General features: G+C 35.9%; 1 protein-coding gene across 2 annotated transcripts in view; it reads left to right on the forward strand.

Moving 5' to 3' along the window:
* The window catches only part of LOC145672372 (uncharacterized), a 207144-nt gene extending 188652 nt beyond the window's left edge, over positions 1 to 18492 (forward strand). For both annotated transcript variants that reach the window (XM_081741549.1, XM_081741548.1), the window contains exon 2: positions 15356 to 18492. In XM_081741549.1, coding sequence (XP_081597675.1) covers positions 15356 to 16122 — 767 coding nt within the window. In that variant the 3' untranslated portion in view covers positions 16123 to 18492. The remainder of the gene's footprint in view (positions 1 to 15355) is intronic.
* The last annotated feature ends 1369 nt before the right edge of the window (positions 18493 to 19861 follow it).

Here is a 19861-nt window from a genome sequence, read left to right on the forward strand (position 1 = left end):
CTGTCAAGATCCGTCTTTTGTTGAGGTAGCATCGAGAAAACATAATATGTGTATAGTATACATGGTGAGTTAAAATGCTTTCATATTCTGAAAGAGGTCATTTGTTCTGTTTTTAATGTGTGAAAAGCTTTCCTCCCCCTGAAAGTAATGTTCCCCTAGAACAACCTGTTGGTTACACCCCTGATTATCCTTTAATAAAAGTTGAGTTCCATTTCCAAATCGAAGAAAAATCCACTGGAAATTAGACGGGACTCAACGCTCGTTTTACTAATTGTTTTATATGGAAACCTTTCAAAACGTGTATCATGACAACCAGTTGTCATAAAAAGATGTAGTTTTCACGTATGTGTTCGTAATTCTTTTCTCTACTTCGTAAAGTGAGCAGTTAATGTGCTAATACAATATTTCTAATAAGCGCCTCTGCTATTGTCAAGATTCGCAGTAGCGCGAGAAGTCAATGTGCAGAACTGCTTGTCGCGAATTGTCAACATCGCTCAAAGCCAATTGGACGCCGCGTAAAGCCAACTCAAGGCCATGCCGCTTCTCATCTGAAATCTGCTGTAGGGTGTCCACATTCTGGAAAATAAGTGAAAGTCAGGGAGAGGTCAGGGAATGTATCAAGTTAAGTCAGGGAAATGGCAGATTGGTCAGGGAAAGTCAGGGAAAAATCGATTTAGGTCCATTGTTCAATTACTGAATTTATGAAATAGGGTTGATTTCTTTCCTGTTACTGGATGTAAAATGTAGTGTTCTCAATAATGATATTGAAGGCGATAGTATTCTCTGATATAGTTGTTGAAACTAATTTTCTGCGAGAAACACATATCTAAGTGCATCCTGGCATATTTGCTCAAAAGGGTAGACGCTGTTCTAGAAGAATTGCATGGTGCAAAAAGAATATCTGGATAAGTGGCTGAGAACGCGAAGAAATAGTATCTCCGGCTCACAGTGAAAGCTCAGACTGAAGAATTTAAGGAACACTCGAATGAATTCATAGCCAATGACAGAGATGGTATTCGACTTGATGAGTTTTTTACTTAGTCTTAGGAAATGGGAAGAACTTCGTTGACTTATGGTCAGTTATGAAATTGTGTTTTATCTTCTTTCACGGAAACGCATTTTTTGAAAGTGGTTTCACAATAAATAAAATTCTCATTGTTGAGAACTTACAAGAAGAATCTCTGGTGGCTCAACGGATCATATATGATTCTGTGATGAGAATAGGTGGATCATCAGGATTAACAATTACAAGAGGTATGATAAATTCAGTGAGAAGTCCAATGAGACAATATCAGATGTATTTGGAAAGGAAAAGAGAAATAAATGCTGGAGACGAGAAGAGGAGAGAGAAACGGAAGATTCAGCAACAACTAAAGGAGCTGGAGGAAGAAAAGAAAATTAACCTGCGAAGACAAGGATATTCAAATCAATGAGAAGAAAACTATGCGAGAAAGTATGAAAACAAATTTCTAAATGGGTTGCATTTAAACTGCACCAGCAAAAGTATGTGTTACATAATGTGTGTGTGTGTGTGTTTTTTTAATAATCAGTAAAATCATGTATGAACTGTTTATTACTATAGGCAATATTATAATGCTGTGTAATTGGTATTATAATGTGTATTTTTTATACCTTAAGTACTCTGTATACTGCACACTTTCGTTTGAAACTTTACATTTTGTGTAATATGTAGGCCTAATCAATATCGACCTAATGCATATGTTTGTAAATTTACATTCCTTTGGAAAGAAAATAAAAAAAGAAAAACAGGAGCGGAAGAGAACAATGCCAACTATGGGAAGTGTGGAGGTTGGGGTTTCTTTCTTTTTTCTGTATTTTTAACTTATTCAGGGGTCAGGGAAATCTGGAACTTTCGTCATGGAAAGTAAGGGAAAAGTCAGAGATCTTTTCTCCAAATTGTGTGGACATCCTGTTTACATTTCCAAATGAAATTATATAAATTAGGACGTCACTTCAAAAAAGTGGGGGGCAGCTGCCCCCTCGTGCCTCCCTAATCGCCGCCCATGTCTGGAATGGTAAGTTGTTCTACCATTAACTTACAAGGCAGGGTACCCAGTAGGGATGCGCACGAGGCGAGTCGAGACAGAATTTTCCTGACAAAATTCGAGTCGAGACACAGCTCTTCCAATAGAGAAGAATACATTTTTCGAGTCGAGACATCACTTTTACAGCACATTTTCGTTACGAGACAGCATCAAATCTTGTCTCGTGCGCATCCCTAGTACACAGGTGTAACACACCGATTGTGATACACCGGGTAATGGAAACAAAAATTCATACCACAGTAGAACGTAATCGCAGGTGGTCCACATACGTAAGATAAACAACAACATTAATATCATTACCACACATGAATATCAACATTACATCATTACGAAAATACGCGTACAACATAACAGTAATAGTAACAATTTTGTTTCTGTGTTACTACTGCCTACACACATTTTCGTTTCCAACATCCATCTCATCGTTGTTCTCATTACGCGATATATGCAACCCACCAAGCAGTACTGTCTCGCTGGCTGTCTATATGAACGGCGTTTGCATCCTTCCTGCGTGTTATCCCATCTTTGGGCATTGAGATAAATCTGCGTCTCTTTCGCATACGGGCAACATGCACCCAAAGCAAAAACAGGTATTTTTTGTTTTCGTTTCTTCTTTCTTCTTGCTCCTTATCACCCTTTTCGCTCATTTCCGCAACACATTGTGACAATGTTGTACACGTGATTTGTCCATTTTCGGATGTTCTGCTCTCTTCTCATGGGTGCCTACTACCTCATTGAAATGCGTCGACTATGGGTAGTATTTCGTACATTTAAACTTTTCTGATATCTCTTCTCGTTCTCGCTATATTCCACATAATCTCATTTTGACCCCATTTTTATGTCCCCATTTGACACTTTCAATGTGCTTGTTGGCCGATATATATATATAACAGGTGTCGCTTCTTTTTCGATGTTCTTTATGTCTGTGCAATCTTATCACAATCGGCGTCTTACACTAGTCTAAATTCTGTATTTTTCTAATTCCATTTATGCCATTGTTTATTATCGTGAGTTTCACAAAACTGGACAACAGTGGTTATTATCACTTCATATAGACTCTACATATCCTGTTTATTATGCAACTGAAGCGAAGAGAGCCAGTGTGAGTTACTTGTAAGTAAGAATTTGTACTTCTGAAGACGTAATCCGAAACTACTTCCGGAGATGTAACTCCCACCCACCATGATTCGGAGCGATTTTTAAATTAGCAATAAATTATGTAACTCTGATTATTAACAAAAACGCTAGTAACTGGCGAAAATATGCAGTATTATAGTTTGATATTACAGCTTTATATGAGTACGAAGAAAGAAATTATGATTCGTGCTACAAATATACGGTACTATCACCTTCTAGTGCGAAAATTCTTGTAATAGCATACTGGTATATTATAAGAATTATTATTGTTCCCACCATAGTATGGTACCGTATGTATATAACAAGAACCATAATTTTCTTTCTCTTTGCTCATTAGAGCTGTAATATGGAACCATAATACCAAATATTTTCGCCATGCTGCTGTAAGTTGCAAAGTTAAGAATTATATGACTTTTATTACATACCAGTTTCGAACTAGTTTTCGTATCTTTCCTAATTCTTTTAATACCAATGTATCCATGTGAGGTCTATTAGAGAGAAGTCAATAATAATAATAATAATAATAATAATAATAATAATAATAATAATAATAATAATAATAATAATAATAATAATAATAATATAGGTATAAACATTTCATTGATATGGAGAAACAAGTGTTCGGCTGGTTTTTACGCAAATAAAAACAGCCTCACTCCAGTAACAGTTTTAGCTAAGGCTTTGCTCAATATACAGCACTCAACAAATAGGGACAGAAAACTCCTTTTCTGGCCTAGTCAGACACAAAGAAATTGTTTTCAAACCCGGAATAAATGCTTAGTGACGTCACAAACTATTACCTACTGAGGAGGCGTCCTTTCTCAACGAGGTGAAGAGGGGGAGAAGAGGGCGTCTTCTCTTTTGGGGTGGAAGGTGGCTGACCTCTTGACAAGCTATTCACTGACATTGTAACTTTCAAGGAAAGGTTTCTTTGTTGTGTATTTTTAGGAGATCCTCGCGAAACGATGAAGTCCAAACAGCTGCCACGAAGTAAATCTAAGAGCAGAGACCTGTTTTCTAGTTTCTGTCACAAACGCGGTCAGATAAATGATTCCATCATCTTCGGTATTACATTGAAAAGTAAAGTCTGAGCTACTTTCTCAGTGATGGGGTTGCGCGGAAAGCTTTACTACCTACATGGGCTTTTGAGACACGGACATAATAATAATAATAATAATAATAATAATAATAATAATAATAATAATAATAATAATAATAATAATAATAATAATAATAATAATAAAATTTTCAAAGGAAAACATGATATCCAGTTTTGCAGAATAATTTCTGTAACTAATTTTTATTGTTTATTTATAAGGGACATTTTAGATTGTCCCTTCGCCATAGGAAGCTATGAAGGAAATAACTGAATATGAGTAACATTAGGAAGAAAGAAAATATCAATGTTTAACTGTTGTCAGTGTATTTGACAAAACAATGAAAAATGTATGTGACTGACTTCCTGTAGGCTAATTATACGGGACATCGATAAAACGGGCCAGTATTATATACATACTTACTTCATGCCAGACTCAGTGTGCGAGGACATTTTACAAAGGAGATAAAGTGCACATCCGAGAAAATTAACATGAGGAAATTCAAACTTATGGAAGCTATCTAATCCTGGACAGGAAGATTCCCCCCTCCTTCCTCCCTGATAATTCTCACACCGGTCGTACTATTTTAAGAAATACAACCTGACGAGAAACGTTCAAAATAGCGTCTGTTTTTAAAATTTTCTGAGAAATCCATCTGCTGTTGCAGTGTGCCAAAAGGTATATTTATTTCTCTTGGATATGTGTATTTTCTCAGGATTTTTTCCAAGTAGATACCACCTTCTTGAGAGGGTCGATATATATCATGTTTTTTTTTTAGAACTAGATAACTGCCGTAATTTTTAACGGGTTAGAACCAAATTTGGCGTAAAATTTAGTTGCATACATCTCGCGTACGGAGGAAAACGAGTATGTTAGAAATTCGCCAAAATGAGATAAATCGATGTTTGATATCTATAACTGGTTCCCTACTTTGGTCCAATTTTTGTAAGTTAATTCTAAACCTGAATTGAATAATCAAGTCTTGAAAATTATAGTATATGTGCTTCACTATATATCAGAGAGGGGAAAAAAGCATGTTCTGAAAAACGTACTGTTTTCTGACATACTGTTTTTCCTGCACACGCTACATATATCTTGGACAACAGGTGGAACTTTTTATAAATCGTAATTTTTACATTTTTTTAACCGACCGGAACCAAACTTGGCACAAAAGTGAGTATGTACAATATCTGAGTTAAATGTGAGAATCAGCATGATCCAACAAACCAAAATGACAGTCGTTTGGCATTTTAAAAGAATTATGTGTATTCTGTAGCCCTGTGCTAAAAGGAGTATTATAACCAATAAAATGGTGAAATATGTTTCACATAATTTTAAAACAAGAAATATGTATATAGCCGCACACATTCTGTTCTTTATACTTTTTCTTCTTCTTTTAGACATTTGTGTTAAATTGTAATGAAGAGTAATATTGTACTTTGTATATTACATACCATCAACATTACATCAACAAAGTAGGCCTGCTCATCAGAACACAGTTTATTCATATTAATTCCTTAATGAATGTCGTTAATTATGGTACCCTAGTTCTTGATAAATATTTCCCGCCGGGGCACTATTTTTAAATTCTGTTCACTATCATCTTCAGCTTTTAAGAAAAAGTATTCTTTCAAATGTTCGAACAATAAAATATTTTCGTTCTCCATCTTTATAAAAACAACACCAATCAAAGTAAAATAGACTTCCAGTACCATTGCACTCGTAGTTCACTCACTGAATGTATTGATTTGGAACTTTCAAAATCTAAGACAAAATCTTCCAGGTGCTTGCAATCAGTACTCGTGATTTCCCTGAGGCTGTCCTCATCTTCCAAAAACAGCAAGTGGCACTATATTTTGTTATGTAAATATTGTAGTTACTCCCTGCCATCGTTCATGCTCCATTGTTCCATTCTGAGAAATTCACTTAGAGGAAAGAAACATTTTTTTTTCGAAAAAAAAATATACATACATTGTAGTTACTCACTGCCATCGTTCATGCTCCATTGTTCCATTCTGAGAAATTCACTTACAGGAAAGAAACATTTGTTTCCGAAAAAAATATACATACAGTATATTGTAGTTACTCATCCGAAATGTAACGCGAAAAAAGTAACGCAAACTAGGTACGTTACTTAAAAATTTGTAACGCATTACCGTTACAGTTACTTTGGAAAAAATGTAACGCGTTACTAGGAAACGTTACTTAAAAAGTAACGCGTTACTTGCGTTACGTTACTTCCCTAAGACTGCTCTCGTATATGTATATATATAGAGAGGGAAACTTGAATAAAACGGAAATTTCCCCCGGACCACCCCCTGAAATCATGACTGAATAGGAGAAACCGGGATATTCTCTAACACTGAGGTAATGCCGAACACCCAAGTTTACACCGAAGGAAACTTGTAAGAAAACAGGTGATTTTGCTGCATGCTAGCGGAGAGACCTGAACAAGTGTAGCATACATTTGATGACAGTCAATTGAGTGGATTACCAGGAAGAAGATGTTTTGTTGTGTTTGTCGATTCACTTATGAAATTGATTCAATAATCTGCGCAACGTAACTTGGCTCTTCTCTTATCTGTATTATTACAGATAAGACTATATATTTCCCTATATTTGAGCATTAGTTTTTTGTAATCTTACTAGCCAGTATGCAGTCAACAATTAGTTTCAATTTTAACAATAAAATGACGCTTCATGGGGAAACGACAGACAGAATGTTCACCATTACCTGGAGTGTTCGGGATTGCCCAATAGTGTGAAATAAATTATCAAAAATTTTTAAATAGTTTTTCCTTATTGAAATGTAAGTAATACGTTAATGAAATTGGTTTGGGAAATACATCATGTCTTGGTATTGAGCGTTATTAGCTTTGTTAATTAGAATAGTTTACTATATTTATTATTTTTAGAATTATTTCTTCATTATTTCATAGTAATCCTATTTTACATATCTGATCTTTCATCATAGGCTGCATTTTTTTTCTCTGTGTGTGATTCACAGAGTGTTTTACACATTTATTTAGCCTAGTAGCATTCATTAGCAGTTAGCTAATTTTGTTCAGCCATTAACCGCATTTCAACACTGGACTAATAAAGAATACTGTCTTTGAGAGAAAACATAAATGCGTATATATGTGATTTTTACAGTTCAAAATAATGTTTTCATTTTAATGAATATTTTCCTTAATGTACCGTTATTTCTGAATTTATTTCATAAGATTGCATTTCTTTAGCCTATTATTTATTGATTTCATGTGTAATAATTTCAAAGATAATGAGGTCTGGACACATTTCTCATTAATTTGAGTTATGTTTGTAATTATAATTCCTATTAAAGTTTTAAAATACTAAATTACAGTATAATTTTAATGTATTTTAATGCATTTCCCTTCATTCGCAAAGGAAAGTTTAAAGTAAACAGTATGTTCGGGATTACCCCGACCACTGGGGCAATCCCGAACATATGAACATTTTTAAAACATCTCACTGATTTATTGAAAAATGTTATTTTTGACTTTCCTCTGCATTTTAGTAGAAAGGAAAAGCTCCAAGCTTTCTATACACAAGAAATGTTAAAGTTTTATCTCTAAAAACAAAGGAGTTATTTATAATCAAAGCTTAAGTGTTCGTGAATACCCCGGTCTCCCCTACATACATACATACGGATACACATACATACTTTACTTTTATTATTCCCCTGTAACTCCCGTAGAGATGACTGGGGTGTCTTACCCCCACAGCGTTTGGATATATATATATATATATATATATATATATATATATATATATATATATATATATATATAGACAGAGAGAGAGAGAGAATATGCTTTGTGAATCCCCCCTTGACGAGTTTCTGGCTACGCCTCTGGACCCTTCAGGCATTTCGGTCCTGTGCTATTCTTGTCATCTTGACGTAAGTATTGCACTAGGGATGCGCACGAGACGAGACGAGACGAGACAGGATTTTCCTGACAAAATTCGAGTCGAGACACGGCTCTTCCAGTAGAGAAATATACATTTTTCGAGTCGAGACATCACTTTTACAGCACATTTTCAAGACGAGACAGCCACAAATCTTGTCTCGTGCCCATACCTACAGTGTATATTGCACATATAGGTAGATATTCTGTGTAATGTGATTTACATTGGAAGATGAAAATATTGGTTTTAGTTCCATATGCAATAATTCTATGTGCATCGAAAGTTTTTTTTGACTCGTTTTTCTTATAAGGGGGCGCGGTGGCTCAGTGGTAGAGGGTTCACCTCCGATGCTTGGGGTCCCTGGTTCGATCCCAGCTCGCGCCGTGTGAACTTTGTGGTGGACAAACACCGTGCTCGTGGGTTTTCTCGGAGTACTCCCGTTTCCTCCCACTTTCTTCATTCCACCATTTCACTCATTTCTCATTATCACCGTCTCCTTTACCCTAACCGGCATAATCGTGGGACGTTAAAGTTTCATTTCATTTCATTTCGTATTTCTTATAACTAATACTACCAATAACATCTACTTTGTGGTGTACATCATCGCACAGCAGTGGCGTAGGGAAGGGGGGCCAGAGGGGCCGGGCACTCCCAAAGAGGTCCGACAATGTACTTTGATGTTTGTAATTTTTTATGTATTTTTATGTTTATATATTTTTGTTTGTAATGTTTCTATATGTACCTCTAACAGCACTTTTCCCCCACCCAAACACACATCCTGGCTACGCTACTGTCGCAGAGCAACGATGTTTATCAGACACTATGCATCGAAGAAAGACTTTTATAATGGAAAAGAATTCTGAAGTCACCACCATTTTCTGAACAAGACACAGCATGCTGGACTCACTCACTCTCCTCCTCGTTAGTGGTAGCACAGGAACAATACAAGACTCATAAGTTCGTAACAATTCGCATGCCATTCATATACTTTTACGCACACAGTCTTCCTATTCTTTACCACATGCTTTGAAACCAGAAACCGGTTCCGGTTCTCCTTCCCAACAACGGGAGAGGGAGTGGGAAAACAAATTACTTTGAAATGTATGTTGTTTCAGACATCCGCATGTGTTTTTGATCAACACTCGACCGTGTTGGTGGAAAGATTTTAAGATTGCAACGCTTAGCTTTTTACTCCTAACACATTTTGAAAAACTTTTCAAAAACGCCACAGAGTGCGCGGTCAGTCCGCGATGGCATTGCCCTCTTTAGAGAGCGCCACAAAGTTCGTGTTCCTGGAAAAACTTTAAATAATTATCTACCATCAATATAAATAGTGGAAAATATATTTTTCTCTTAATTGTATCTTTTAGCGTTTATATATGTTTAAAAATTTTGGGGTAGGCCCGTGCGTACCCGGCCTACCCGCTGAAGCTGCCACTGTCTGCTTTCCACGATGTACAAGAATTAAAAATTAATGTGTATAATTTGCTCCTCGTCGTGCGAGAGTGAAAGTAATGCATTACTAGCCAATAATTTTTAAACAGCGTACTGATGCTAGTATTGCTGTTTATCTCTGTTTAGAAGAAGTAAAGCTAAACTTCTTTGTATGCACTTTGGACTGAATTAGGTCTAGTATCTAGCCTATTTTGTAAAAGAGCGTTTACGCAATCGACGGCTAGATGAGAACGAATAGTAGAGATGAATTCGTAGATAATTCGTATATTCCATATAATTTTCACAGGGATGTTTATAATTCAATAATTAAGACTTGATATTCCATCCGTGAAATCCCATGTGAATTGAACTAACATACTTTGGACAAACGGCACATGCAATTAACACTAGATATGAGGAACATTATAAGACATGTACCAGATACGATTAAACCAACTAGAGAAGTCAGAGATCATTATTATCATCATAGGTGCTCTATTATTATTGGCAGATCACTTGCTGAAACTGAGAAGCTTCCGTGCTCCACGGTCTTCAGCAAGCCTCTTTGTCTTTACATACAATTTTTTCTGTTTCGATACTATCCATCAACTGTAGCCTCCTTCGCTCCCTCCCTCTCTTTCCTGCCAACATACTCTTAAGCATGTCCCTTATAATACAGTTCCTTCTCAGTCAATGTCCCAACCAGCTTCTCTTTCTCGTTTTAATTACCTATAAAATTGTTCTTTACTTCACAACCTTTCTAACACTTTTGTTACCAGTACTTGTTTCCCGCTCGATCTAGCTCATTCTCTCCATACTTCTCCACACCCACATTTCGAAAGGTTTTAGTTTTTTTTCTTTCATCGGTTTTGCGTAATGTCCATTTTGTGCCCTATACAGTACATCACCCCACACGAAGCATTTTATGAGTCTAATTTTCAACTCTATTCAAGGTCCCACAAAATAGACTTTTCTTCTCCCCTAAATGTTTATTTCGCCATTCCTATCCTTGTTTTTATTTCATGTTTGCACTTCATATAATCACTAATAATACTTCCCAAGTATCAAAAACTAGTCACCTGTTCTATTTTCTTCCCTCCTATCTTTTTTTTTTTTTTTTTTTTTTTTTTTTTTTTTTTTTGACCGACCGCTTCGTTCCAATCACCATAGCTTTTTTCTTTCTAACATTTATTTTCATTCCATATTCTTCACAGCCTTTCGTCAAGTTTTCTAAGATCTTATTAATTTTCTTTTCAGATTCCGCAACAAGCGCCATATCATCTGAAAACCGTATGCACCTAATTCTACCGCCTACCGGAATACTGGTACGCAGACTCTTTTTCACCCGATAAATATTAAATAATTTTGGCGAATGTCAACATCTCTGTGAAACTCCTCTTCTACTTACACTCTCCTGTCATTTCTTCCCCTATTCTAATACTTACCTTTTGGTTCATGTATAAGTTTCTTATGAATTTTTAGTCTTCCCATTCCAACCCAACTCTCATTAGAACTCCCAACAATAATTTACAGTTCGCCCGGTCAAAAACCTTTTCTAAATCAACAAACACCACATACACCTCTTTCTTTTGATGCCTTTCCATTCCAAATCTCGGATATAGGTTTTTCAAACTCCGAGGAATATTAAACCCTTTATCATCCTGCGCACTTCATTTTCTAGGGTCTATCCCTACTCTCGTGCAAGTTCTCAACACATTCTTTCCATCTTCCTAAGACTTCAAGTCCTTTCGCTTACTATTTTCCCATTCTTATTTTCTACCACCATAGTAATACCCGGAATTCCATAGATTTCACCTCCTTGTATACTTCCTTTCCCAACTATTTCTAATTTTTCTATCATCACATTTACTTTTATAAAACTCTTCCCTTGATAACTCGTTTCAACATATAATAAAAGAAAATCATAAAATTTTGTTTCAATATTCGTCGTTGATATGTGCTGTAGATCCACTCATGGATGTAAAAAAAATATTTAGAGATGCAATAGAAATAAAATTACTGTTACACGTTGAATAGAAAAGAAGATTTGAAATTAACTGAAATTTGGAATATTTTTATCACAAAAAAGCAGTAGCAACATTAAGAAAACGGTTAATATAAACTTGAATTTATACTATAACTATTTCAGTATTTAATTATTAAGTATTGAAATATAAATTTATAGGAATGTAAAAATTAAAATTATGCCACAATAATTGTACAAGTCCCCAAATTAGTACAATTCTGAAGATAAACACAGACAGTGCGTTTGAAACGTCGGAAGGGGGGGGGGGGGGCACGAATAGAATATCAAAAATCTAATTTATTGAATGATAGATTACCAGGAATGGTTGGCTTGTGCATTATACCACGTGTCATTTCTGACATACTGCCTTGACTGTTGATTGTTTTTGAATGTAGCATGCCTTTTAAGCTTCAGGGTTATATGAGACGGAATAGGATATTCGAGCCACATGAGCTTCATTCGGGAATCGAACCCCAAGCTGCCCCTCACAAAGGACGTATACAAGCCATATAGCCACAAGAGAGCTGAGAAAAATCTAGAATATTTGAGATCTCCCTTTAAATATAGCTTTAGTAATAATAATAATAATAATAATAATAATAATAATAATAATAATAATAATAATAATAATAATAATAATAATAATAATAATAATAATAATGCATTTTACTAACCCTCGCACTGAGAAGAGAGGAAGGTAAAAGCTTTTATTTATTTATTTATTTATTTATTTATTTATTTATTTATTAGAAAGAAAAAAGGGGCTAGTTAAGTAGAATCGAAAAGTTTCATTTTGTAACTTAACTATTGAGTTAGAAGTCTCTCTTCACTACGTTTTTCGCCATTAAAAAATAAATAAATAAATAAATAACGATGAAAAGATAACAACACAGAATATGATTGTTAGTAAATAGATCACTTAGTACTCGTGCTTATAACATGCTGTGTAGTGAACTAATATCATCTAACTACTAAGACCATTTAACTTCATTTTGTAGATAATGTTTAAGCTTACTTTCTAAATATTTAATTCGTTATCTTTTAAGTTATGCACCAATATACAAAGTGTTTCAAAACAACACCGACAACGTTTGGGAAGTGATACCTGACACCAAGATAAGACAAAAAGTATAGACCAACCTAGGTGCACACATGCTTCCTTTCGGAGTTATAAGATGCTTAAAATATGAAAAAAATGAACTTTAAAGGTCCATAGCTCGAATACTATGGGACCTAGCGTAGTCGGATCAAGACTTCACTTAGGAACTAGTATGTGCCCTATCCAAATATCCACGTTTCAGAATCCTGCGGTACTTCCGCAACAATTTGTATAGAGGTAGTTGGTGAATACTTCAAATTATACGCCCGTAACCAAACTTCTGTAAAAATTGTTGCGTGAATATCGCATGATTCTGAAAGATGCAGTGGATAGCGCACGTAAATGCCAGGAATCATCTCCCAAACCTTTTGAGTGCTGTTCCGTGTTGTTTTGAAATACTCTATATTTAAAAAGTACGCTCTTAATGTTGAGTTTCAGCATTGGTATATAAGACGTAGAGCTTATTTAAAATTTTATGCTTAAAAATTCGTATCCTAAGCTTTTGAGAGAGTGATAACTTATCAGTTAACTTGAAAGAGGGTCCATTTTCTGACATATTGCTCTAGTGTCCGAATAAATATAATTTTATTGCCAATTAAGGATCCTATATTTCGTTTTTTTTTCTTTAAAGCAGTAATGATTTCAGGGGGCAGCTCGGTGGAAACTACTCCTCCCACCCGGGCTACGAAATTTTCTTTCTGGGCATTTGTGCGCTTGGACTCAACCCTGCTTACCAGTATTTTCGTAGTAGGAGTACTACTAATATATATATATATATATATATATATATATATATATATATATATATATATATATTTGAGATTCTTAACATACTACTAGTACAATACACAATTCCCTTGATTTTTTTTTTAATCTAAGAGGACCACAAGGACAGGCCTCAAGGTCGATTTGTGATCCACGGGTAACAGTTTAAGAAACAGTACACTAAGATAATGAAATTTTTAAAAAATAATAATAACTCTACATCATAAAGGCATCGAGGAGCAAATTATACTGCTAATCATTAAAAGCGCAACGCCAAGAGTAAGAAGTCTGATTAACCACACATTTGGAGAGAATTTAAAAAATGTAAATTATCAGTTTGGCTCCGTAACACATCACTTGTGCCAGCGACGCAGCCTGGAAACAGCAACAGAAGAGAGAGACACTGTTCAGTAGTGATGGACCTTCGGCGTGACGTGTGTATGTCTGAACAGTGAAACAATACTTCTTTGTTTCTCACCTCGTTTCGTGATACGGAATATTATTCCACGACACCTATTCTCGTGTTGGACGGAATTGAGTCACAATGATGCGAAGGTGAAATCGAAGGCTCCAGGAATCCAATATACAACGAGATTGAGGATTAGGAGGATATACCACGGACCAGAAAGACAGACTTCTGTGCGTATGGCTATGACAGATAGAACAATCATACCGCGAACTCTCGAGCAGGAATTCAGTTTTATTGTAGGCCTACAGTGATCAGTGTACCATAAAATAGCCTCACAACTGTATGAGGTAGACGTAGTTTGGTGAATCAGAGCGTTCCTACACAGCACCCGTTGCTGTGGCTCCCTTTGACTGCTAACATAGGCGTGTGCAGTTGTACTGGTGCCATCAATGTCGTGCATGGTGAACCAAATATTAGAACGTTATCTCCTTAGATGAATTCCTCTTCTGCCTACAGAATCATGTGGACACATTCGTGCCTGTCGGTATTCTGGCAAGAAGTTGGGCGGTGCCTGCAATCTTCATCGACATACTGGGCCGTCACGTGGCGTTATGGCAAGCGGTACTTTTTGGCTCCATGCCCGCTCGATCTAATACGCATACCACCAATAATGCATCAATGAAGTATTGGACCCACATTGGACCCACCCTGCAGGGAGTCTTTTTCCAACAGAATGATGCGGAACGTATGTGGTACACAACGTCCTGTACTTTCTCGATAGGCACAATCTTTCACTGCTTCATTCGCGAGCGCATTCTTATGCTTTCTCACCGATCGAACACATCTGGTCCATGAGTCCATAATTCCTTGCACATTAGAGACCACTCAGCTACTGTTGTTGAATTTTGGCAACAGGTCGAAGAAGCATGGCTTGAATACACCAAGAAGACATTCAGTGCCTCATCTTGAAGCACTTGTTCTGAATAACCACGGTGGACATACACGCTGCTGCGCTATGTGACCTCAGGATTTTCTTCTAGATCTTTGTGACACTTTCACTTATCGTATAGAGCACTGAATGTAGTTCTTTCATACTTGTGCCGTAAGCAGTATGAGTGTCATTTGAGGCTGCTACTTCTTCTCTGTTGGTTTTTATCTTTAATCTCCAGCAGCTTGTAAACATGTTGAAAATTCTGGATATCCACTTCTTTATAAAGTCCTTGTACACGAGTAATAACTTCCCAAAATATCCGAAAATCGCAGTTTAAAAAGAAATGAGTGAGGTAATATTTAAATACGTAATTTATTAGAATACATAAAAAAGGATATTTTCTGTTTGAAAAGTATATGTTGAAGGTGTTCTAATACAATATTTTTTTTTCTGTTTCTTAGGTCGAAACCTACAAAGAAGATGGAAAAGCCTACGAGATTGTTATGTCAGAGAGCTGAACCGGCTGCAAAATCCGAAACCTGGTGATACTAAACGAAGACCCTATTTGTACTTTAGCCAGTTACATTTTCTTAGTAAAGGGAGGCCGTCGTTGGGGGGTAGTAGCTCGATTTCTCTGCCAAAAGAGGACAGTCCAGAGCCACCTGAACCTGAATATCAAGCATCACCAATCGTTGTGAAAAGTGAACCTTCCACCAATGACAATAATGAGTCATCGTCTCAAAGTTTTAGCCAGGAGCTGCCGTTTCAACAAAATTTTAACAATAACCCACCGTCAGAACAAAGTTATTGTAACGACCAATCATCTTATCGAGATTTTGAGAAAGAACCGTCCCCGGCTGAATTCTTGGACAGTGAAATAGTGGAAGATGAAGCCAAACCACCGTCTACATCATCGTCCACAACGGAGAAGGTGGTGAGGCGTGGAAAGAAACGTCCTTATGGACAAGAACTAGATCAGGAAATGTTTACTACCTTGTATTCGAGTATTGAGAAAAGAATCGAAGAACGAGAACGAAGAATCGAAGAAGATGGTGACAGAATGTTCTTTTTATCACTTTTGGCAGACTTTAAGAAAATTTCTGAATCTCGCCGTATGACTGTGAAAAGTGAACTAATGCAAGTGATTCACAAAGCCCTTTCTGCGGATACAAAAGCTGATCATATAATGCAAGCACTTGAAAAAGCGATATGTACAGATAGTCATTAATTTCTGTGATAAGTGTACGTTTTTATTTTCATTGGGTAAATACGAATGTTTGATTTGTGATTAATTGTGTTAAGAGTAATTTTATATAAAAGTATGTGTGATTAGAAAAAGATAAATTGTTAAACTGCTTGTTGGAAGTGCCTTTCTAAATGTGTGAAAATACAAACTAATTTTTAAGAGGCATATGCTCAAAAATATGAGTTTACTTCATGGAATTTATACACTATAAATAAAACCATAGAGAAGGCATTCGAAAGATTGTCATTACTTTCCACTAGGGAAAGACAAATGCATTCCTTCGGTACCATAAGCTGTATTTTAATTTAAGTTAAGGTTGACGATAGATTATATTGAGAGGGCTCTGTGGTAAAGCGCTTACTTTTGGTGCGTGGGGTCCTTGGTTTGACCCTTGGTCAAGTAAGTTTGTAGTAAACAACATCGTGTCCGTGGGTTTTTTTCGGGGTACTTCCGTTTCCTATCACGTTCTCATTCCATCATTCATGTTTCCTTTAGCCCTAACTGGCACAATCGTGGGATATCAAACTGAAAGATTTCATTTCATTTCTAGATTATATTGGGCAATACCATACCCGTACCTAAACTACGTTCGCTAAGCTTAGCTCCACAGTTTTGAATTGTAGTGAATAAGTTGAAGACAAAGAAAAAAAGAATCAAATATTTAGAGTGATCCAGATAGCATTTGTAAAACACTATTAATGGCGTTTACGTGAACTAATAACAGTTTTCGGGATCTTTAGTGTAGTATTTATAACGTCAAAAAAAGAACCCTCAAATTTCTGATCTTTAAGAATTTGTAGTTACTATCAGGCTCATAAAATAATGACGTTCTTTTCACTGTTTTTATATTATGCACAAAAATTCAGAAGAGTGTATAAGCGAGGAGGCAGCTGAGCGAAGAGCTTTAACTCAATTTTTGATTGGATATTAAGTCAGTTTACTTTCCTTGCTTATTATTTGGTTGATTGACTTGGAAGTTTAACGTTCCGTTCAGCATTGAGGATATATGAGACGTGGGCCTAAGCTATCTTAACGTGGGATCCGAATCATATGTGAGCTCCCACTGAGAATCGAACCTAGCGTTTCGGCTCCGCGTGTGCTAATCACTTCCCCATGTATGAGCTTCCTTATATTATCTCCGACGTGTGAAATTATGGAAAATTATGGTCCGACGTGTGAATCTAAGGAAGTCAAAGTCAGCAAGGTATGTGAGAGGAATACTCGTAGAATAAAAAGAGTACCTACCTTAGTTCCAACAGAAACATGTACTTGGTGCCAATTGTATGAGCTTCTGAAATGAAATCTTTAAGTTGTTCGTTCCACGATTATAGCGATTAGGCTGAAGAAGCCTATGATTAGAAATTAAGAAAATGGTGAAACGAAGAACGTGGGAGGAAACGGGAGAACCCCAAGAAAACCCACGCACATGGTGTGCGAGCTGGGATTGAACCAAGGACTCCATGCACCAGAGGTGAACGCTCTACCATTGAGCCACCGCGGCCCCTGTATGAGCTTTTGGTAAATCCTGTTAAGTTTTAGTAGAGGACAAGTAATGCTTACGTATGTTACCATCGACGGAGTAGTAATAGATATTTAGTCATGCCAGATATGACTGTTTGACAACTAAATCTATAAATTAACAAACTGAGTTTCCGGAAGATCGTGAGATTTGCCCATAGTAGAGTTTACCATTGGTTCAGATGAAATTGAGTGCTTTAATCTCCCTGATGAAGTCCCCTGTACGCCACTGACAAAGGATGCGCACGAGACGAGTCGAGACACGGCTCTTCCAATAGAGAAATATACATTTTTCAAGTTGAGACATCACTTTTACAGCACATATTCGAGACGAGACAGCAACAAATCTTGTCTCGTGCGCATCCCTACCACTGACGCTCAATGTCGTTATTTAAACAGTACAAACTGGACAAATTTCTCCAATTTATTGTGTGTAGATTATCTTTGTGCATTTTTGTTCGTTTCGTTGTATGAACAATGACACCAAAAGTTATTTTCATTTTTATTAGATTTATTTTGGTAATATACAAGTGTGTTAAGTAAACTGTCTGACAAGAGTGTGCCAGCTTTCACTAACTTATACATTAAAAAAAAAGAAGAAGAAGAAGAAAAAGAAAATGTATTAATTTATGTACAATTGTGTATACAAAATCGATTCATATCTTTGGAAGTTTAGGAAAAAAATTCTAAAGGATACCAGTTTTGTATGTGCCTGGGAGTGTGTTTGTAATATGGTTATGTATATGTCATACAGAATATATACAGAGTGGGACATTTATCTTGAACTGTCTTTGGAACTAATGGTTACAAACCGCTGAAATTTAGTATCATCCAAATATCGACAACGGGAGGGGGGGGGCGGATATTGTTTGATATAGTTCACAAAACCATTTGAAAAATATAATAGTGTTACCAACCTAACATAAACTTATCTTTTTTAAATGGCATTACGTTAGACTAGTACATATCTATACAATAAACAAAAACTTATAATATTACATTTAGTTTTCACTACTAAAATTACAAATTGACGTTACTACAGTATCACCAACATCCGTGAATCCAAATTTTGGAAGGCTCAATAATACAACAGTACTAATAATGCAAGTGAGCAGATCATGTCATTGCGCACTGAAAGTATCTTAGTGTCAAATACTATGACCAAAATAGGAGGCACAGTGGCTCAGTGACAGAGCACTTACCTCTTTTGTGTGGGGTCCCTGGTTCGATCCCAGGCCAAGTAAGTTTGTGGTGGACAACATCATATCTGTGAGTTTTCTCAGGGTTCTCCCATTTTTTTTTCATTCCATCAATTCTTCCAACATTCACTTGCCTTAAGGGGGCAGACTACTAAATATTTGTGAAAAACTAATAATTTTTCTTTTGCCTGTTTTTCGTAAGTGGAAAGAGGTAATAAAATGTAACTTACCACAATAATAGATAATGTTATTCTACACCCGAAAATACGAATCGGAAGAATTTTCAGTGTTGCCATCCATAGAAATTACAGTGTGACCAGAATTTGAATTACTCAAAAATCTAGGTAAAGGCAGCGACTAGAAAAATGAACTCAACGGTAATTGATGACTTATCATGCTGTCTATGTTTCTTGTTTACTACTTTTTAAATAATGTTTCTATTTAATTTGTAATAACTTATTTATTTTGTAATTATTAATGTAATTTTTATAAAATAAATATAAATATTATTTAAAAATTAATAAATAAGGAGCATAGATAGCATGATATGTCATCAATTACCGTTGAGTTCATTTTTCTCGTTGCTGCCTTAAGCTAGATTTTTGAGTAATTCAAATTCTGGTCACACTGTAATTTCTATGGATGGCAACATTGAAAATTCTTCCGATTCATATTTTCGGGTGTAGAATAACATTATCTATTATTGTGGTGAGTTACATTTTATTACCTCTTTCCACTTACGAAAAATGGGCAATAGAAAAAAAAAATGTTAGTTTTTCAAAAATATTTAGTAGTCTGTCGCCTTAATCATCCTCTCCCTTAGCCTAAAGGACACACTTCTAGTACGTTAAACTGAAATATTTCATTTCATATACTATGACCATAATCTAACGCATTTCTACCATCTAGGAACAAAGTTACGAGTGATGGAAAAGTTTACTTTCTTCAAAAGATTTTATCTTGAAAAAGTGCTTATATCTAATCACAGATAGTTTTCAGACGAT

The sequence above is a fragment of the Thermobia domestica genome, chromosome 2 (genome assembly GCF_964235325.1).
Source record: "Thermobia domestica chromosome 2, izTheDome1.hap1.1, whole genome shotgun sequence".
Lineage (NCBI taxonomy): Eukaryota > Metazoa > Arthropoda > Insecta > Zygentoma > Lepismatidae > Thermobia > Thermobia domestica.